Genomic DNA, 21,852 nt, shown 5'->3' with positions numbered 1-21,852 from the left:
TTCCAACCGTTGGTTTACTCCCCAAATGGCCACATTGGCCAGAGCTGTGCCGATCTGAAGCCAGGAGCCAGGTTTCTCTTCCTGGTCTCCCACTTGGGTGCATCTTCATCTGTTTTCCCAGGCCATAGCAGAGAGCCGGATTGGGAAAGGAACAGCTGGGACTTGAACCAGCACCCATATGGGATGCTACGCCACAGGTGGAGGATTAACCTACTGTACCACAGCACCGGCCCTGCTTTTCACTTCTAATCATGGCTGCTGCTTCTCATATAGCTGCATTTAGATTTGGTGAAAGTGGCTTTGAATTGTTGAGCTGTGTTCTGCAGCTCTGCTGCTTCTCATTTTTCTACAACAGTTTCCCAACCACAGGCCAGACACCCCAGGACCTGGTGGCCTTGACTGTATCATGAACTCCAGGGAGCTGAGCAAAGCTTTTAACTGCTGTAACTTATCTCCAAGTGTTGAAAGTTATTTTCATTTACAAACCCCAAACCAAAGCATAATTCATTCAGTTTTCCTTCTTTATTTTAATTAATACTGCCAAATTATAAAGGGAAATTCTCCGGCAGTTTCAGGTTTTCTTTATTAATTCTTCTCGTCTTTTTTTGTGTTAGGAAAATTGGGCGTAGATCAAAGGCAATTAAAGACTTAGAAAGTTATTTATGTAGTATGTGAATAAGACTATGGCCATGTGGGCTGTAATTGGTTGGGTTTTACATTTTTACAAACTAGCACAGACTTCTAGCCACATACATAGAGCACTGTTCAGTCACTGAATTTTACATAAAGGATGGATTATAATTACTTATAATTTGCCTCTAACAAGGAGAAAGTGCACACATAAATATTTACATAGTGAATTGCAGTATCCTGCTTTGTTTTTTCTTATGAGTAAAGTCAGATGCAAGACAGATGACTTTTCAAATACTAAGACATTTCCAAAAAAAAGTAATTTCTTTTTTTTTTATTTTTTTTATTTTTTTATTTTTTGACAGGCAGAGTGGACAGTGAGAGAGAGAGACAGAGAGAAAGGTCTTCCTTTGCCGTTGGTTCACCCTCCAATGGCCGCCGCGGCGGGCGCGCTGCGCTGATCCGATGGCAGGAGCCAGGAGCCAGGTGCTTTTCCTGGTCTCCCATGGGGTGCAGGGCCCAAGCACCTGGGCCATCCTCCACTGCACTCCCTGGCCACAGCAGAGAGCTGGCCTGGAAGAGAGGCAACCGGGACAGAATCCGGCGCCCCGACCAGGACTAGAACCCGGTGTGCCGGCGCCGCTAGGCGGAGGATTAGCCTAGTGAGCCGCGGCGCCGGCCTAAAAAAAAGTAATTTCTTAAAAAATGTATTTTACTGATTCTTTGTTTAGATAGTCATGAGTATATTTAAGCTGCTTTCTCAGAAATCCAGTTACACATTGCAGTTGTTACTCTTCAAATGGTCGTTCTCCCACTGGTGAAATTTGTTGTTTATTCTTGTTCTTCTTTCTGAAAGACGAGAAGAAGTTCATGGAGAAGCACAGCGAGTGCTGAGGTGTCTTCCTGGTAGGAACAGAAAGGAAGGGCCCGCTAAGCAGATGCCTTCTTTCCCAGAGATGGTGTATTACATCCAGGAAAAGGTACGGCACCCAACTTCAGATAGCTTGCCTGAATTATGTAATGGATGAGGAAAATAAAAATAAACATTTTAAAAGTGAAAAGTGTAATCAGTAAATGTTAAACAGCAGTACATTCTGTAGCAATGGTCATATTTAGAATATGAAGGAGGTACAAAATAAGAAGAAAAGTATGATTCTTAAATGTGATTGATGTGTGTTACCTAAATCTGAATTACTTGCAGTTGCTTTCATACTTGTCAGCATTTTGACAGTTTTTTCCTCTTTGTATGCTGAGCCTAAGCATACTTGTCTTGTCTTGTTTTTGTGGGCACTCTTTGGGATGGCACACGGGAGGCTGTTGTAGGGAACAGTTCAGGTTGTCTCCACAGTGATCGTCACAGAGTATCCCGTCACGTTTTCTAGCTCTTTGCTTCTGCACAGTGTTTTTTGCTGACAGATTAGAGGATGGGAAGTATGACCCCCAGCCTTGACTCTGTCTCACTTTTTGCATCAGAGTTGGTTTTCACCTTTGCTGGGGATCCTAGCTTTTAGGGGAGCTGGGGGCCTATTGGAGCAGCCATGATTCGCTTTTCTGTAGTACAGTCCTGTTTGTGGTCCAAAGGTGTCCTGTACTCGTATTTTCCTCCTACCTCCATTATTAAAACGATTGGATGCAGTGGCATGGGTGACTGTGTCAGTAGATGTCTTCAGTAGCTATATATTTTTTTTGACAAGCCGGTAAAATGCAAGAAAAGTGCAATGCTCGTGCCATTTAGATTGTGAGGTACATGCACACTCAGTAGGATTAATAGTAAAATGTTTTGATTAGAAAGAGAAACATATCTTGTACAATAATGTAACTAGAAAAGCAGTTATTTTTGAGTTGAGGAAGGGCACCGGCCTTTCATTTTCCAATAATTATATTTTTTTGGGGCTTATTTTTATTAGGCTTCCCATCGGATGAAAACTCCAGTCAAGTACATGACTGGGACCACCGTCCTTCCATTTAATCCGGCAGCCTTTGGAGAGGTAGGACCTTCATGTCTTTCTATTTGCTTTCATAAAGGTTTGAAAAGACAACACTACACTCAAAGAGATGTCTGGGGTGGGGGTGTGCGTGTGTGTGTGTTATAGGTAAACTCATATTGTGGTATTGTTCTTTCCCAGGTTCTTTATTTTTATCTTTTTTAAAAGATTTATTTATGTATTTTTGAAAGTCAGGGTTAACACAGAAGAGAGGCAGAGAGAGAGAGAGAGAGGGGTCTTCCATACACTGGTTCATTCCCCAGTTGGCTGCAATGGCCGGAGCTATGCCGATCTGAAGCCAGGAGCCGGGAGTCAAGAGCTTCTTCCGGGTCTCCCACGTGGGTGCAGGGGCATAAGCATTTGGGCCATCTTTACTGCTTTCCCAGGCCATAGCAGAGAGCTGGATGGGAAGTGGAGCAGCTGGGTCTCATACCGGTGCCCATATGGGATTCTGGCGTTTCAGGCCAGGGTGTTAACCCGCTGCGCCACAGCTCCGGCCCCTATTTTTTTATTTTTATTTTTTGACAGAGTGGACAGAGAGAGAGAGAGAGAAAGGTCTTCCTTTTCTGTTGGTTCACCCCACACTGGCCGCTGTGGCCAGCGCACCGCGTTGATCCGAAGCCAGGAGCCAGGTGCTTCTCCTGGTCTCCCATGCGGGTGCAGGGCCCAAGGACATGAGCCATCCTCCACTGCCTTCCCAGGCCACGGCAAAGAGCTGGACTGGAAGAGGAGCAACTGGGACAGAACTGGTGCCCTGACTAGAACCCGGTGTGCTGGCGCCGCAGGCGGAGGATTAGCGTAGTGAGCCATGGCGCCGGCCTATTTTTATTTTTAAGATTTATTTATTTGAAAATCAGAGTTACATTTAGGGAGTGAATATCAGTGGATATTCCGGCCACAACGGCCGGAGCTGGGCTGGTCTGAAGCCAGGAGCCAGGAGCCTCTTCTGGATCCCTCATGTGGGTATAGGAGCCCAAGCACTTGGGCCATCTTCCACTGCTTTCCCAGGCCATAGCATAGAGCTGGATTGGAAGTGGAGCAGCCGGGACCCAAACCAGTGCCCCTATGGGATGCCAGCCCTGTAGGGAGTGATTTTACCCGTGGTGCCTCAGCGCTAGCCCCAGGTTATTTATTTAATGAAAAAAATAGTACTTGATATTTTCTTAATATATAGTGGAGTCTATGTATTTATCTTGGTGGTATTCTCTTTGTGAAATAACTGGATGTTCTACATTGATTATTGTTGGATTTTTTTTTCTTCAAAAATATTTATTGATAGGCATTTATTGATAGGCATAGGAATGATAGGGAGAGCAGGGAAGAGGTTTCTTCCATTCTGCAGATAGGCATAACAACCAGCCTGGACCACGATGAAGCTAGGAGCCAGGAACTCCATCTGGGTCTTCCACAGCGTTGCCAGGGCCCAAATAGTTGGGCCATTATACACTGCCTCCCCAGCACATTAACAGGGAGCTGGATTGGAATTGGAGCAGCTGGAAAATCAATTGGCACATTTACACTGGTTGCCAGTCTTGCAAGCAGTGACTTAACCTGCTGCACCACAATGCTGGGTGCTACTGCTGGGCAGCAAGTTAACTTTGGATTTTAAAGCCACCATATTATTGAGGTTGTTAGAGTTATCTAGTTTTGAAGGTAGGAGATTATTTGATATCACTTGTACAAAGTTTTAAGATAACCTGCATGGAGTAAGAATACTCACAATAAATTGTGGCTGTTCTTTCTTAGCTACCAGTGGAGGAGCTTCTAGAGGACTCCTTGATAGCAAGTTTAAAACTGGCTTTTATGGTGTCCTGTTTTTCTATAAATGATTTCAACTACTTTCTCAAATTCTTGAGTCAGTGGACATGCAACAACTGGAATTCCATAGGAATAGGCCATTTGCTCTAGGCTTCTGATTGTGTATGTGTGTGTATACACATGCATGTGTTATTCTCTCTCGCTCTCTCACACACACACACACAGCTCTTAAAATGTTTTTCATTGTGATTTTTAGACTTCAAAAATTGAATTTGTATTTTAACTCCATCAGACTCCATTTAAAAGCACGCTGGATTTGTTATATAATTTTTTTCCACCATAGTTTAGTTAACATGTCTTTTTTTTTTTTTTTTTTTAAGGTTTATTTGTTTTTGAGAGTTAGAGAGAGGGAGAGACAGGGTGAGAAAGATAGATCATCCATCCACTGGTTTACTTCCCAGATGGCCACAATGGCCAGTGCTGGGCCAGGCCAAAGCCAGAAGCCAAGAACTTCAACCAGGTCTCTCATATGGGTATCAGTGGCCCAAACACTTGGGCCATTTTCCACTGCTTTTCCCAGGCTGTTATCAGGGTGCTGTATCAGAAGTAGAGTAGCTGGGACACAAACTGGCACCCATGTATATATGCAGTGGGTTTACCTGCTAAGCCGTAATGCTGGTCCCTACTTAATGTATTGAGTTCTATTTTCTGGCTTCTGTGAGGATTGTGATGTCTTTATGAAGGGGAATGGGGAATCTTTATGTTGGGGAATCTAACTAGAAATTGTCACTTCAAGGGACCCCTCCCCCTCTACCTTTGGGAAGCGTATCTGGTATTCCTCCTCTTCTGTTTCAGATAGTTCTGTACTTGCGCATGTGTCTTGCTCACAGTGCTGGGGTGGTGCCCACCTCTCAGAGTTTGGCTGATATGCAAGATCATGCCCCAGCCATTGGGCGCTACATACGGACTCTAATGTCGAGCAGCCAGGCAACAACCTCGTCGTCTTCTAATAAGAGTGGAGAAACCAACCCTGTTCAGATCTACATTGGCCTGCTTCAGCAACTGTTAGCGGGTGTTGGAGGTAGGAAGTCATGATGCTACGGAAACACACTAAAGTACTTAAACTTAGCGCAAAATATTCTCTCCCTTCATTTGTGTAAGGGGGCATTTGTCTTTGTTTCTTTTCTAAACTTGATTCAGCCTTGATAATACCGTTTCTCTTTTCAGAAAGAAATGCTAACAATAGATAATTCATTTTTACTTTGGAAGTGGGTGTAAAGAACAGGACATCTCTTAATATAGATAACTCATCTGTAAATTTGCTGTTCTGAATCACATACTATATTTAGGTTGTGTAATTTTTTTATAGAACTGAGGGTATAATAGTAGCCTCATACTTTAATATTGCCTATAGATTTAATACTAAAGAATAACTACATTTTAAAGGAATTTTGTGATCCCTTTATGTCTGTTACTTTTCTTGAAACTTAAAATGGTTCTGAATTCTTTAGGTTTGCCAGTCATGTACTGTTTGTTGGAAGCTGTGTCAGTGTATCCAGAAAAGTTGGCCACCAAATTTGTAGACAAAACAGAATGGATAAAGGTATGCCCTGTGCATGTTTATTTCTCTTTGATGCTGTAAATTTCAAACTTTAGCCTCATGATTTCTTCTTCCTACCAAAGTTGCCTTTAGTTAAAAAGTTGTTTGTAAGGTAGTAGATTTGCATGTTAAATTAATATATAAAATATTTCCTTTCCGTAAGTATCTCCCATCTACCCAAAATTCCACCAGCGTCCTGCCCTTTCTTCTCTTGCGTCTGATAGTATACATAGATCAGCAGTTCTGGAATCTATTTATGCATTACACAGACTAAAACATGCTTAAAATTTTTCTCTCTATTCACACTATTTTATATCTTCTTTCACTTAACAGTGGAATGTCCTCTGTAGCTGTGGAGGGAATATCCTCTTTAGCTTTGTCATTTTCCTCTGTATGAATGTGCCATAGTTTACTCTGCATCCTTGTTGATGGTCATTTAGGGAACTTCCAACTTGCTGCAATGAATGGTCTGTCATCTTGCTTATGAGAATGTTTATTTTTTAAATGAATTTCCCAGAAGTGAAATTGCTGGGTCAGAGGGCATTTGCTTTTGTAATTTTGATAGATAATGCCACACCCACCATGTGGATGGGACCAATTTATGCTTCTACCAGCCATGTGTGAGAATATTCTTGTTCCACAGTTGCACCCAAAGGGTTGCCAGGTTTAGCAAATAAAAATACAAGATGCTCAGTTAAATTCGAGTTTCAGATAAACAGTGATTAGTTTGTTTAGTAACAGTATGGTCCATATAGTTTTATGTACCTCTTGTGCTACATAAAACAGTCCTTTTTGGGAAATGCAGTTTGAATTATGGCAAAACATACAGATTACATGTTTAAGAGTGAAAACATGACTGTGATTTACCAAGAAATGTGAGTTTTGCACTTTTCTGGAAAATCTTGTCTTGTGAAATTGCTTCTAGTTTAAAAAGCATGTATTCTCTATGAATATTTACAAATTTTAAAGTAATATTGTAAATTTTGAGCTTTGATTATTAGATCAGAGATATCATACTATTTGCATATATAGTACAAATATGGCCTTCCAGCTAAAAATTGTTTCTACAGTTTTAAGTAGTTGGAGAAAAAAAATCCAAAAGGCAATTAACATTTCACGGTGTGAAATTACAGTGTCCATGACATATTGGAGCACAGCCATACCCACTGGCTTGTGCACGGTCTGTGGCAGTGGCTGCACCATAGCGCTAGAAGGGAACAGTGGCAGCAGTGGCCTGATGGCCCCCAAAGACTGTTGTGCCCTTCACAGAAAAGACCACTGACCTCTGTTCTACCTCAGCTGTATTTAATTTCTCCTATTAGTACTTTTGTATCTTTGATGAAAATGTACTTGATTTTGATATATCATTTAGCTTTCATTTTGTTTTTTGAAATAGCTTGTGTTCTTTTCCCATGGATACCAATAAATTGAACCTTACAATGTGTTGTTTAATTTTAAATGTTAGATGGCAACAGAAATATGGTTATATAACATGTATGCATTTCTTTTTCTATACTGCTCAGAGTCTGATGAACAGCAGTAAAGAAGAAATGCGTGAATTGGCAGCATTGTTTTATTCTGTGGTGGTATCAACGGTGTCGGGAAATGAGTTGAAGTCAATGATAGAACAGCTTATAAAGACTACAAAAGACAATCATGTATGTTATCAGTTTTGTCTTCATTCTTTTGCCATGGCAAATAGTACGATTTTACCGTGTTATCTAACCTGTTTTTAGTTTTTGTATTCTCATTGTAAAATAAAGTTCGAGTCTTTTTATAACTGTAAAGATTAAATAAGACATTGATTGAGTCAGTTCACTTAACAAATTTGAGAGCACTGTCTCAGGTGCTAGGAAGACAGTGGCAAGTAAACACAGGAGAATTTCTCATACTGCCTGTTACTGAAAAATGTAGCTTCTTTTATTCTTCTACATCTGCTGTTTACCATTGTGCCTATAATAAAACAAGCTGTTTTCAAGTAGTTTATTGGCTACTCTGTGTTTAGGGATTTTAGCATTTAGAAATAGAACCTGTGTTTTGTTGGCAATCGGGAGCAATTTTGTTAGGAAATTATGATCCTATAGTTACAGAACCTCTGTAAACCCAGAGGAAAGCGTGGGAGCTGTGAGAGCATACAAGAAAGTCACCTGGCCCAGAGTTGAGTGGGACTGGGAGTAGGCAGTGTGAATCTGGATGTACTTCAGGACTCTGCCTTATTTCCCAGAATTGTCTGTGTTAGAAACTCAGAGTGCCTCTTGTTCCCTAACCCTGACTCACTCACATCCAGTGGAACCTCAGGTGGTCACTTTATTCTTTGGCCTTAAGTTTTATCAGATAGATGATTGTAATATACAATTATTTCAGTGTATTCTTTGTGAGAGAAAGAAACATTTGCTATTATGTTCTTAAATTCAGAGCCCCGAAATACAGCATGGATCCTTGCTTGCATTGGGATTCACAGTGGGAAGATATTTGGCTAAAAAGAAAATGAGAACAGCAGAGCAACAAGACCTAGAAGCAGATGCTGATTTCCTGCCCGAACAGGAGGAGCTCATTCGGAGTGCCACAGAAACCATAGGTGACTAATGTCTGCTGACGTGGGCGTTGCAACTTTTGAATTATGTGGTTTTAATTTCTTTTCACAGCACAAGGTTTTTTGCTTTTTGTTTTTTCCATAAAACCTTATAGGTGTTAAGTAAATTCTGTGTTTTTAATAATGATAAAGATATTTGTGTGTGTACATTTTCTCCTATATGTTTGCATACAATAGATCATTCTGTTGTGGGAGGAAATTTTAAACATTCTTAAGAGACACTGCTTTGTGCTCTGTTGCCTAGTTATTTATTATTGAATAAATGTTAACAATTTTTAATCAAAGACTAGATTTTATCTTTTTTTTGTAGTACATTGCTGGGTGTTTTGGCTTACAAAGATAATAGTACATTATTCTCTCTGTTGTGTCTAATTATGCTTACAGGCTCATTTTTGGATAGTACGTCGCCCCTCCTGGCGATTGCTGCTTGTACAGCCTTGGGTGAGATTGGCAGAAATGGTCCACTCCCAATCCAAAGTGAGGGATCTGGCTTTACCAAATTGCACCTTGTAGAAAGCTTACTAAATAGAATACCTTCCAGTAAAGAAACAAATAAGGCAAGTCACTTTCTGTTTTCCTCATGTTTCTATTCACAGACATGTAAACCAATAAAAATCAAATTGTAATGAGAATAATTGTAGCTGGAGGAAGGATTTAATGGATAAAAGAATGATAAAGAAGAAAGTCGAGGTGTTTTAGAGTTAGGGATTTTTTTTTTTTTACAAGTCTGTGTAACCATCATTTGATCCAGTTGTTCACTTTGAGATTGGAAATCTATGAAGATTTGAGTGAAGTATTGAATTAAACAGAAAAAATATTCTTTTCATACAGAAGGTAGATAATAATGTTATTTGTTTTTTGAAATTGTAAACCAAATCTAAATCGTAACCTCCTGTAACTGGTTTGGTTTTAAGAAGTCTGGGCACTAGTAACCTGAGTTAAAGGACATTGCTGGTTTTTCAGTTTTTTTTTTTTTTTCTTAAGATTTATTTATTTATTTGAAAGGCAGAGTTTGGGCTGGCGCCGTGGCTCACTTCGTTAATCCTCCGCCTGCGGTGCCAGCATCCCATATGGGCGTCGGGTTCTAGTCCCGGTTGTTCCTCTTCCAGTTCAGCTCTCTGCTGTGGCCCAGGGAGGCAGTGGAGGAGGGCCCAAGTGCTTGGGGCCCTGCACCTGCATGGGAGACCAGGAGGAAGTACCTGGCTCCTGGCTTTGGATTGGCGCAGCACTGGCTATAGCGGCCGTTTGGGGGGTGAACCAACAGAAGGAAGACCTTTCTCTCTGTCTCTCTCTCACTGTCTAACTCTGTCTGTCAAATAAAAAAAGAAAGAAAGGCAGAGTTACCGAGAGGCAGCCGAGAGAGAGAGAGAGAGAGAGAGAGAGAGAGAAAGAGAGAAAGAGAGAGAGAGAGGGAGAGAGGACTTCCATCCACTGGTTCACTCCCCAGATGGCCGCAGTGGCTGGAGCTGCACCAATCCAAAGGCAGGAGCCAGGAGCTTCTTCCGGGTCTCCCATGTGGGTGTGGGAGCCCAAGGACTTAAGCCATCTTCTGCTGCTTTCCCAGTCCATAGCGGAGAGCTGCCTCGGAAGTGGAGCAGCCGGGACTAGAACTGGAGCCGGCACTGCTGGTGGTGGCTTTACCTTCTATGCCACAGCTCTGGCCCCAGTTTTTCAGTTTTAAATAAATGCTTTCATACACTTAGAAACATTCTTTGTGATCAAAGTAGCTTAGTGTTGGAGTATGACTTAATGAGCAGAAGAATCAATTTACAACAAGTTAGAGAAGCATATTATTCTTGATTTAGCTGTTATTTAAAACTGAGAACATTACATAGTGTAGTTTTTATTCATTATCAACCATTGTGTAGTACTTGTAATGTTCCAGGGAGTATGCCAAGTGTTTTCCATGTATGAATTAATTGAAGCCTCCCAAAAAATCTAATGAAGGAGTCACAGTTGCCCTCTCTGTGTGAGATAACATGCAGAAAGAGAGTCCCAGAGAAGTGAAGTAACCTGCTCAGGCCACACACCCGTAAGTGCTTGAGGTGTGATTTGGTCTTAAGACCTCTAGGCCCAGAACCTGTTTTTCTGTGAGAGCTTAAAGGATGATAACTCTATAGGTTTTTGCTTGCTTTCTTTTTGTGGTTGTTGATCTTCACTGGTCTCAACTTTATGTCTTTCTACCTCTGATATCTCAGAGACATAGAACTGTATAATTGGAGGTTTTTATAAAGATGTGTGCATTGGTGCGTTGGTTAGAGAGATTGCTCTTCTCATTGCCCTTTGGAAATGCTGTTCTGTGGGAAAGCTGTTACACCTTTGGTTAAAAGAAAAATTCTGTTATTTCAGATGAAGGAACGAGCAATCCAAACACTGGGATATTTTCCAGTTGGAGATGGAGATTTTCCTCACCAGAAACTTCTCTTGCAAGGTCTGATGGATTCCGTGGAGGTATTTATTATTACTGTTTGATTGGTAGCCTTATTTATTTATTTTTTTTAAAGATTTATTTATCTGAAAGAGTTACACAGAGAAGGACAGGCAGAGAGAGAGAGGGAGAGAGAGAGAGGGGTCTTCTATCCGCTGGCTCATTCCTCAGTTGGCCACATCTGACCAGAGCTGTACTGATCCAAAATCAGGAGCCAGGTGCTTCTTCTGGGCCTTCCATGTGGGTGCAGGGGCCCAAGGACTTGGGCCATCTTCTGCTGCTTTCCCAGGCCATAGCAGAGAGCCAAATTGGAAGTGGAGCAGCTGGGACTCGAACCAGGGCCCATATGGGATGCCCGCACTACAGGCGATAGCTTTACCCGCTATGCCACAGGGCTAGCCCTGATAGTGTTTTAAATAAATGGCATTTTTTAGTTGTCATTTTGCATTCTGTGAGATTTAAAAAAAAATTATTTGAAAGGCAGAGAGGCCGGTGCTGCGGCTCACTAGGCTAATCCTCCGCCTTGTGGTGCCGGCACACCGGGTTCTAGTCCCGGTTGGGGCACCGGATTCTGTCCCAGTTGCCCCTCTTCCAGGCCAGCTCTCTGCTGTGGCCCGGGAGTGCAGTGGAGGATGGCCCAGGTGCTTGGGCCCTGCACCCCATGGGAGACCAGGAGAAGTACCTGGCTCCTGCCATTGGATCAGTGCGGTGCGCCGGCCGCGGTGGCCATTGGAGGGTGAACCAACAGCAAAGGAAGACCTTTCTCTCTGTCTCTCTCTCTCTCTCTCTCTCTCACTGTCCACTCTGCCTGTCAAAAAAAAAAAAAAAAAAAAAAAGGCAGAGAGAGACAGAGACAGAGAGGTTCTCCATATGCTGGTTTATTCCCCAAATGCCTATAGCAACTGGGTTTGGGCAGGCTGAGATCAGGGGCCTGGAAATCAATCTGGATCCCCACTCTGGGTGGCAGGGACCCTACTTGAGCTATTACCTGCTGTCTCTCAGGGTTCACATTAGCAGGAAGTGGAATTGGAAGCTGAGCCAGAACTCAAAACCCCAGACATTCTGCTATTTGATGCAGCCATTCTGACCAGCATCTTAACTGTTGCTCCAAGTTCCAACCCTGCTCTAGATTTTTATTTAAACTTTTACTCATTTGTTCACCAAATACTTGGCTTTAGGCTCACCACTGTGATAGGCAGAGCATTAGCTAATCATCTATAAGGGAAAAATCTTTTCCAACAGTTTGTGAATAAAACGTGGTGAAGTGTAGGTACATAGTACTGGTATTGCAGTCATTCTTGAGACCAGTGATTTAGCTTCTGTCCCCAGATGCCCAGTGTAGTGGAGCAGACCACAAGCAGAAGTAACAGAAGCTGGTGCAGTAGCATGGCCAGATCTGTCTCCTGCTTACTGTAGCCTTAATTCTTGTTTGTTTGTTTGCCTGTCCAAAAACAAACAAACAGAGTTAGAGACAGAGACAAAGTTCTTCCTTTTCCGTTGGTTCACCCCCCAAATGGCCGCTACGGCCAGCATGCTGCGCCGATCCGAAGCCAGGAGCCAGGTGCTTCCCCCTGGTTTCCCATGCAGGTGCAGGGCCCAAGCACTTGGGCCATCCTCCACTGCCCTCCCAGGGCACAGCAGAGAGCTGGACTGGAAGAGGAGCAGCCGGGACTAGAACCTGGTGCCCATATGGGATGCCGGTGCCAAGGGAGCCACGGTGCTGGCCCCCTGATTTTATTATTCTTTTAAAGATTTATTTATTTTTTTACTTGAGAGGGTTAGAGAAAGAGACAGAGACAGAGATCTTCCATTCTCTGGTTCACTCCCTAAATGACTGCAATGGCCAGGGCCATGCCAGGCCAAAGCCAGGAGCTGTATGCTTTTTCCAGGTCTCCTATGTGGCTGCAGGGGCCCGAGCATTTGGGCCATCTTCTGCCCTCCCAGGCACATTAGCAGGGAGCTGGATTGGAAGTGGAGCAACCAAGAATCGAACTGACACCCATATGTCATGCCAACATCACAGGTTGCAGCCCCGAAACAGCTGTCAGAGAAGTGTTGACCAGGGAAATGGTATTATGGAAGCCCTCATCTTTTTCCTGGTCTTAGAAGCTTGTGTAGCAGCAGCAGTTGACGCCTCTCAAGCGCCCAGCTAAAGTGCTTAGAGCAGTCAGCTGGTGAATGTAGAAGCGGCCAAATTGTTGTTGGTGTGCTTTGTTCGGTGTCTGTTCCAATATCTGTCATTTGCTGTCCCTTCATTCCGTTATTCCTCCAATTCTTAGGTTTCTTCCAATTCACAGTGAACAAGGCACGTCCAGTTCCATGTTGGGTCAATGATTCATACTTGTGTAGCATGTCAACATTTCTACATCGAATTCTAAAATGTTTGATTATATGCTACATAGCAATTTTTGGCATTTAACTTTTGAAACAATTTCAGATTTACAGTAAAACTGTGTGGATAATATAAAAAATTCCTGTATACCTTTTATCCAGATTGCCCAAATTTTAACATTTTACATTGATTTATCATTGTTTTTCTCTGAATCATCTGAGAGTAACTTACAGATAATCATATAATTTAAGAGTACAAAGAGTTAATAAATATAAATAATTAAATAAGTATAAATTACAATAGCTATTATTTGTTGTATAGCTATTATAATTCAGCATACTGTAAAGTAGAATCTTAATGTACTTTAACCTAGTTTATTCTTACAGCCTTATGAGGTAGCTGGTAATGAGTATTTCACAGATGAAGTTGTTAAGTCTCAGAGAAGTTTAAATAAGGGTTTGTCACTGAGAGAGCGCATGTGTGTTAGAATTTGCACTGGTGGAGGCCAGTGTCCTCCCGACAACCCCTACCAGGCTTCCAAAGTGGTCCTCTGCTGAGGGACAGAAGGACAGCATGGACTTGAGAACACATCTTCAAGTGAGTCCTGCGTTCTCCACTCCCTCAGCTTCCCTGCTTGTGAACCACCAGGTTAACTGAAAGGAAGCCAGACAGAAGAGTGCAAATAGCTTGCAAAGAAACAAGACAGTTGAGCCATTTTTCTGTTAAAAAAAAAAAAAAAGAAGTAGATGCTTTTGGGAAATGTTCTCTTTCATTCATGGTTTTGCGTCCTTCATTGCAGGCCAAGCAGATAGAGCTCCAGTTCACTGTTGGTGAAGCCATTACCAGTGCTGCAATTGGAACTAGTTCTGTGGCTGCCCGAGATGCCTGGCTCATGACTGAAGAAGAATATACTCCCCCTGCTGGTACTGGATTTGTAGTCATCAGTAACCCTTTTCTGTTTCTTCATTACATTTGAAGCAGAACAGCGTAGCAATAGCAACACACACACTTATGTACACATTCCATATTCTTTTTCAAAAATTTGTATCTGTCTTCACAGTTCGGTTCAGTCAAGAAAAATAGTTGATGAGCATGAAATTAACAGGAACTTTTATTATGCACCTGGCGAACAGGGAAGGTAGCTGTGGATCACTTTAATATTATGCTCTCATGTGAGTAATTAGCCAGTTTCAGAATTCCAAGTGTAGCAGTTTTTAAATTGTGTGTCTTCCTCACCCTTTATTTTCTAATGACCCTTGAATGTCTTCTCCTAGTGTGCCATTGTCCTGAAGGTGTAGTGGCTCTTAATGACTATATAATGGGAGGAATACATAGGTTCTGACTGTATCTTAGAGATAACTGTGACTTCAGAATATCTCATGGCTTAATTTGAATTTGGAATTGAAGATATTTTTTCAGTGTTTGAACCAGAATTTTAAAAACTCTTTAATTCAAAAAACTCTAAGCTTTATATTTTATTTTCTTAGTTGAGAAAAATTAAAGGGTGGTGTCCTCATGGTAACCATTCTATTATAAATTGTTTCTATCATGAATACTATAGTCACTGTACCTAGTGTTGTAGTTAACATTTATAAACATTTAACACTGCAATAATGTGCTTGCTTATTTTTTCATTAGCTACCATAAAAAGATGTAAAGGAAACAGAAAACACACTCTTGTTTGTACTCTATTTGGGAGAAGGGTGGACTGATGGAAGCTGATCTCGAGTCATTTCTCTGAGGCTTCTTTTTGAAAGCATCTGAGGCAAGGAGAAATTTGTGTAAAAGGAAGGAAGTGCTCAAAGAGGGGAAGTGACTTGTGAACTAAAGGCAACCACACTTGAAGTGGAAATGCTCACGTAGCACGTGAGAGGCAATATTGGAGGGGCTCGCCCTGAGGAGTGGATTTGCTGTTAAGAGACATGTTTCTGCGTCCCTGGGTGTTTGCATAGTCACTGTAGTAAATAAAGACTAGTAGGTATCGATGCTAGTCTTCCTCTTTCTGACCATCCTCTGTGTTGCCTCAACTTCTTGGAAGCTTGAATCCTGTTGGGCTTTTTATTCATCCAGAAGAATCCCAAATTGTCCATTAAATGTTAAGGTTCTTCTGTCTTTGTTTAGGGAAAGGAAAATATAAAATATTTTGGAGAAGAGGGTGATGATGAGTCTTTGACCTGATTTTTGATTATGCCATGTTCTATATGTCATTCTCATCTGAGTATTAATCAGCCTTCTGGATGTCATTTTTTGTTGGCAGTGTGCTAATCTTTTTTTTTTTTTTAATATTTATTTATTTTGAAATTCAGAGTTGGTGGGTGTTGGGGATTGGCAGTGTGGGGAGACTCTTCCCATCTGCTGGTTCACACCCCAGATGGCTGCATGCAATGTCCAGGGCTGGATCAGGCTGAAGCCAGGAGCTTCAACCAGGTCTCCCACATGGGTGGCAGGTGCCCAAACACTTGGACCATCTTCTGCTGTTTTTTCCAGGCCGTTAGCAGAGAGCTGGATTGGAACTGGAGCAGCTGGGACACGAACTGGCATTCATATGGGATGCCAGTGTTACAGGCAGTGGCTTTAATGGCTAAGCTACGCCAGCCCCAATAGTGTGCCAATCTTGTGAATAGAAAGATGAGCATTTGAGAAGCCAGTTAGGGCCTTGGTCTTGGCCATCTTGTTGTGTTTAGCATGTAATCTGTGGCACATGTGGGGCTCTAATAAGGGCTTGTGGCTTTGGTGATTGTAGTTGTTCAGATTAGAGAACTGCAGATGCCCCCAATATGGTTGTGTGAAAGAATAAGGGATTCTGTCCCACTGTGAGAACTAGATTACTGTGATCAGGGGAAGTGGAGGAGACTGACTGCTCATAGACTGCTGTTGGATCAGTTGAGTTAAGAAGTGGACATTGGGCTTAGCCACGGGAAGGTAGTGATAACTTCTGTGAGTGATTTCTGTGGAGAAGAGAAGGTAAAAGGCAGATGTCTGGAGTGGGTTCAAGAAAAATGAGCAGTGTAGTTTGACTATAGTGTAGATAACTGTTCCGGAGGGTTTTAACAGAAAGTGCTAAGTCTCGATTGGAGGATGAGACTTTTGCCCCACGGAGGACAATAGAAAACACGTAGATACAGGGGAGGTAGGTGCTACTGGTGTCTCACGAGAGGAGGCACAGGCTTCTGCTAAATACTCGACAGTGTATAGAACAGGCCCCCAGCAGAATTATCTAGCCCCAGGTCCGAGTGCTGAGGTGAGGAAACTGAAGTCATAAGGAAAGGAAAAAAACAGTGTGGCACCTGCAGAAAGAAAGTGAAGTAGAAAGAGCTTTGCTTTTAGATGGAAAATGAGGTCTGCTAGAGAAAGAAAATTGTGACTGGAGAGAGTGGGCAAGTTTTCATTGTAGGGTACTAAAGTTACCTGAGTACCTTTGATAGATTCCTTCAGCAACTTTTTTTAAACACCTTAGTCATTTGGACTTTAATATGTTGTGTTATGGCATTGTATTTAAATTCAACATTGTTGTATTTAATTGTTGATTTAAATTCATTTCTAAAGGAAACTCTGTTGAATTATTTTAACTGTTTATTTGCTTTTCCCCAGGAGCCAAAGTGAATGATGTGGTGCCATGGGTGTTGGATGTAATCTTAAATAAACATATCATCAGCCCAAACCCACATGTGAGGCAAGCAGCCTGCATCTGGCTCCTTTCCCTCGTGAGGAAGCTAAGCTCCCATAAGGAAGTAAAGGTAAGCCAGGCAGTCTATGTGAAAAGCTCTTTTGGAAATCATAGTAATTACAGGTAAAAAGTAGGAAGGAAAGTGTGTGCAGGGAGGCTGTCAGCCAGTGGCAGAGAGAGTGGAATAAGCTGTGTGTATGGGAAGACAGTGGTGCCCTGATACCTGTTGGCTGGAAGATGGTTTTGAACTTGAAAGTGTAAAGTCAGCAGCACGAAAGATGGGGAGGCTCAGATGGGAGCAAAGGTCAGATTGCCTTTAGGCTGTCTGTAAGTGATGCAACTTCAGGTAATTTGGGCACTTGTGAAAATGAGAACACAATAGGGTGTGTGACTGCCTTGGTTCAGGAGACTTCACAGGTCTTGTGCACCCTGAGAGGGAGATTCTTACTCTCTAAAGGGGTAGAGGTTCAGTGTTCCAATGTCTTTTTTTCTTCTTTCAGTCTCATCTTAAGGAAATCCAGAGTGCATTTGTTTCAGTACTCTCAGAAAATGATGGTAGGTTGTTGGTAAATATTTGATTTCTGAACTTTATTAATCTTGTATTTTAAATTTTGAAGTCTAAATTAATGAAAATAAAACTTGAACAATAAAAATAAGGCAAAATTAAACTTTAATTATTAAGGATAAGCATTCTGTTACTGGCTTAAAAAACAAACAGAATTTCTGGTTAGGATATAGGAAGCTTGGATTATTATTTATAAATTAGAGTATGTTCTTCAGCTTTGCATTTAGAAATGGAATAGACTCCCCCACCCCCCTTTTCTTTTAACATTAGCACTATTACTAGTAGTTTTCTTCTACTTCTGTTTACTTTTCCTGATGTAAAGCTGGGAAAGAGTAAATGCGTGTATGTTAGTTGTGTGCATAGTAACCTTGTGGGCGGGGCATTTGGCATGCTGCTCAAGATGTATTTGGAACACCCACATCCCATTTCTAAGTGCCTGGGCTCAAGTCCTCATTCAACTTCTGATTCCTTTCTGCTAATATGCAGGCACGCATGGTGGGAAACAGGTGATGGCTCAAATACTTGAGGTCCTGCCACCCATGTAGGAGACCTGAGTTCCAGGTCCTTGTCTTTATCCTGGCCCAGCCCTGATTGTTGCAGGTGTTCGAGGAATGAACCAGTGGATAGAAGATATGTCTTTGCCTTTCTCCATTTCAAATAAATAAAAATTAGTAGCTTTGTTTTGTACCTTGTTTTAAATATATGGTCTTATATTGCCGTTTCATTTCTAAAAAAGAAATTGGATGTGGGTGTATTGAGGCTTTTTTTTTTTAAATCTGTGATGTGTGCAACTTTCTTGGCTATTCTATCACTATTTACTGTGTAGTGACATCATGGGTCCATCAGTGTTGTCTGGGTTTGTGAATTGGACCTCTGTACATATAGTTTTCATTTATTAAAAGTGACTCATATGAATCTTGTCATTTGCAACAAAATGGTTCTAACTGGAAACCATTATACTTAGTGAAATAAGCCAGTCCCCAAAAGACAAATACTGTGGTAACTATAATAGAGTACCTAAAAGGTAATGTATAGAAGTGAGATTGACACTGATGTGATGATTTTGAACAGCTCTTGTCTTGACTGTTGAACCATGTTTTTTGTTTCTTTTTTCTTCATACTATTCGTTGAACTCTCTACTTAGTGTAGGGTTATTCTTATGAGTATAAAGTTAACTGAAAGTGGATCTTTGTAAAAGAATGGGAATGGGAGAGGGAGGAGGAAGAAGGTAGCATGGGCAGGTGGGAGGTAGGGTGGGAGGAATCACTATGTTCCTAAATTTGTATATAGGAAATGCATGAAATTTGTATTCTTTAAATAAAAAAAGTGACTCATGCTGCCATCTCCATCACTAGGATGATTTAGTATGTTTTTAGCAAAATAGATTGATTATATTTTATATCTTTGGTGTAATTTTGGATTAAAGTTAACACAGTTTTTTAAAAAAAAATTGATTTGTTAATCAGTAGACAAATTTTTCCCAAGGTGTTATAACTTTGTCTGATTTTTTTTTTTTAATAGAACTTAGCCAAGATGTTGCTTCAAAAGGCCTAGGGTTAGTTTACGAACTAGGCAATGAGCAAGATCAACAGGAGTTGGTGTCTACACTTGTAGAAACACTTATGACTGGCAAAAGGTATGATGAACTTAAAAATTCCAGATTTGAATACATAGGGCAAATACATGTGCATACTAAGAACATGCTGTGGAAGACGAAATTCAAATTCCAGTTTCCTATTTATTAAGCCTTTTCTAAATCACAAGTCACTTGCTGTTATGCTGTGGATAGCAGTTTACTTATTCTTGTGTGTACTGTTTGCTTCACGAACACAGTAGTAGGTCAAGCTTTAAAAATTGATGTGGACTCAGGACAATTAAAGCATTGGATTAGTAAGAAACATAATTACCTGTGACTGAATGAAAATTAAGATATGAAGGAGCTGATTGTATATCATTTGTAATCTGATCTGTGAAAGTGAGTGAAGAGTTATTTTCTAACTGGTTGCTGTGCTGTGTTGCCTGCCTTAGAGAATAGGTAAATTTAGTGGCCCTATTTGATATATAACTTGGTATGAGATGTCTTTCACATCTGTTAATTTATTTATTCTAGGTTCCTTTTTGTAAAATTCCCAGCTTCATGGAAAGGAGTAGTTGACTTTTATATTTTGCATACAGCAGGCACTTGATGAGGAGTTTATCAGTTTGCAAATGGGATGTATCTTTAGGTGAATGGTGGTATAAAATCTTGGGACTAAATTAAGTTCTTGTTTTGATTTAGAGCTAAACATGAAGTTTCTGGAGAGACTGTGGTATTCCAAGGGGGTTCCCTTGGTAAAACACCAGATGGGTAAGTGTGCCAAATCCATCAGTCAATTATGGTAGATATCTTTCAATATAATTTTTTAGTTTGGTAAATAGAGCACTCATGAAGTTGATTTCCACCCTGTTAGGAAATGTCATGTGTTGGTGGATGAAGAAAACTTGTATGGAAAAAGCCTACTAGCTTAGCTTGGCTTCCCTGGGAAATAGACTGAGGTGGGCAGTTTACTGGGGAGTGCCTGGGGATCACCCCTGGGTGGAGTGAGGCAGCAGGATAGGGCCAGAAGCTGAGGAAGGGGCTGGATTTCTGCCATCATTTCCTCAGATATGCACCTCTCGGACCTTTGGCTGCTGGGATGAGATCACCCATCAGCGCCTCCCTGTTTTGAGGCTTCACCTCCGCCTGTAAGGTCTTCACATCCCCTCAGTGACTAGCCGCTGGTGGTGCGCTGCTCCAGTGGGAGGCTGTGAGCTTGCTCTGAGGCAGTTGCTGGAGACTGGGCTGAGACTTGTCGGGTCCAGCAGCTGCATCTGCGAGGGGCATCTGAGCGCACAGCTCAGTGTCCACTGATCCTGGCTCTTTAGGGAGTGTAGCTTGCAATCCCAGAGTCCACCCATTTGACATTTCAAGTTAATCGATTGCTTTACCGCTTTTATATTATTATTTTTCCATTGTGGTTATATCATTGCGCCTCCTGTAAGAATTATCAGGCGTATCTGTGCAACCCTCTGCCTTCCTGTGTGTCATGCAGAGTTGTTGGCTGCATTTTTCTGTTTCATCCTTGACATTCATTCTCTCATAGTCACTGTTTTCTTATTAAAAGTTGTTTTCACTCCATATTCATTCTCCTTGTAGACTCCCTTTTGAATTTTTAAAAAGTTATTTTTCATAGAAAGAGAAATGATGAGATATTTGAACAAAATATTATTTGCTCATGGGAAAATAAACAGGACTCAAAGAATTTGTTGCAAGGATTGGAGTGGTCTATCTCAGAAAAGACTCGGGAGACACGTGTTGTCTTCAGCTCAGCCGAATCTCAGGATGATGAGAGAGATTCATGCACAATGTGAAGCAGAAGTACTGAGTTCCTTCCCAGGGTGGTGAGGCTCCACCTCCCGGGCGTTGCAGGTGCATCAGTTACTTAGCAGCAGCAGTGTAGAGGGGCTTAGGAATGCTTGGTAATTGAGTTGGGTGACCCTTTGTATTCTTAATGAGTTTTCTGTCTCCATGGTGATAGATAACTCAATGTTAGGAATTGAGTGACAATGTAATTTTAAAATGTCCAAGTAATTTTGATCATGTAATTTTTATCACTCTTGGAATATATATATGATTGCACACTTCTTTTTGCTTGTTTGTTTCCAAGCCAGGGCCTTTCTACTTACAAGGAGCTTTGTTCTTTGGCAAGTGATCTTAGTCAGCCAGATCTGGTGTATAAATTTATGAATTTAGCCAACCATCATGCAATGTGGAACTCTAGAAAGGTAAGTTACTCTCTGGAAGGTTTTTATTTTTGACTTTTCTCCCAAACCAAACATGTTACATGGGCAGGTAGTGGCCGTTGATACGCGGCATGTCTTGTGATAGTCTATGCTTCAGTATAGAGAGTGAAACCACCATACAGGAAAGCTGGGCTACCCAATAAATAAGGCTCTATGTAGGGACACTTTGGGAGGGAGAATTTTGTGATCCTTGTACATTTAATATGTTAACTACTGCACATGTGCTGAGCAATTCCATCTTCTCCTTTTCAGGGTGCTGCTTTTGGTTTTAATGTAATTGCCACCAGAGCTGGAGAACAGCTGGCTCCTTTTCTGCCTCAGCTAGTTCCTCGTCTTTATCGCTATCAGTTTGATCCCAACCTTGGCATTCGACAGGCCATGACAAGTATTTGGAATGCACTAGTCACTGACAAATCCATGGCAAGTATCTCTGTGTTAGGGAAATACTCTACAGCTTCTCTGAGATCACACA

At 41.5% G+C, this 21,852-nt stretch overlaps 1 protein-coding gene across 9 annotated transcripts in view; it reads left to right on the top strand.

Annotated features, from left to right (window-relative positions):
• Positions 1–21,852, top strand: part of ECPAS (Ecm29 proteasome adaptor and scaffold) — a 114,871-nt gene that overhangs the window by 65,188 nt on the left and 27,831 nt on the right. For 8 of the 9 annotated variants that reach the window (XM_089301608.1, XM_070055536.2, XM_089301626.1 and 5 more), the window contains 15 exons: positions 1,487–1,610; positions 2,538–2,618; positions 5,229–5,454; positions 5,885–5,976; positions 7,497–7,631; positions 8,389–8,551; positions 8,951–9,123; positions 10,916–11,017; positions 14,126–14,249; positions 16,918–17,063; positions 17,494–17,548; positions 19,080–19,194; positions 19,837–19,905; positions 21,245–21,362; positions 21,633–21,800. In XM_089301608.1, the coding sequence (XP_089157734.1) occupies positions 1,487–1,610; positions 2,538–2,618; positions 5,229–5,454; positions 5,885–5,976; positions 7,497–7,631; positions 8,389–8,551; positions 8,951–9,123; positions 10,916–11,017; positions 14,126–14,249; positions 16,918–17,063; positions 17,494–17,548; positions 19,080–19,194; positions 19,837–19,905; positions 21,245–21,362; positions 21,633–21,800 (1,891 nt within the window). Of the gene's footprint in view, positions 1–1,486; positions 1,611–2,537; positions 2,619–5,228; positions 5,455–5,884; positions 5,977–7,496; positions 7,632–8,388; positions 8,552–8,950; positions 9,124–10,915; positions 11,018–14,125; positions 14,250–16,917; positions 17,064–17,493; positions 17,549–19,079; positions 19,195–19,836; positions 19,906–21,244; positions 21,363–21,632; positions 21,805–21,852 lie in introns of all 9 variants that reach the window. The other variant, XM_089301602.1, reaches the window with a different exon arrangement.

The sequence above is a fragment of the Oryctolagus cuniculus genome, chromosome 1 (assembly GCF_051225735.1).
Source record: "Oryctolagus cuniculus isolate XC-2025 breed Fujian yellow rabbit chromosome 1, ASM5122573v1, whole genome shotgun sequence".
Lineage (NCBI taxonomy): Eukaryota > Metazoa > Chordata > Mammalia > Lagomorpha > Leporidae > Oryctolagus > Oryctolagus cuniculus.
The sequence above is the reverse complement of the archived record's forward strand: the minus strand, read 5'-3'. Positions and strand labels throughout refer to the sequence as shown.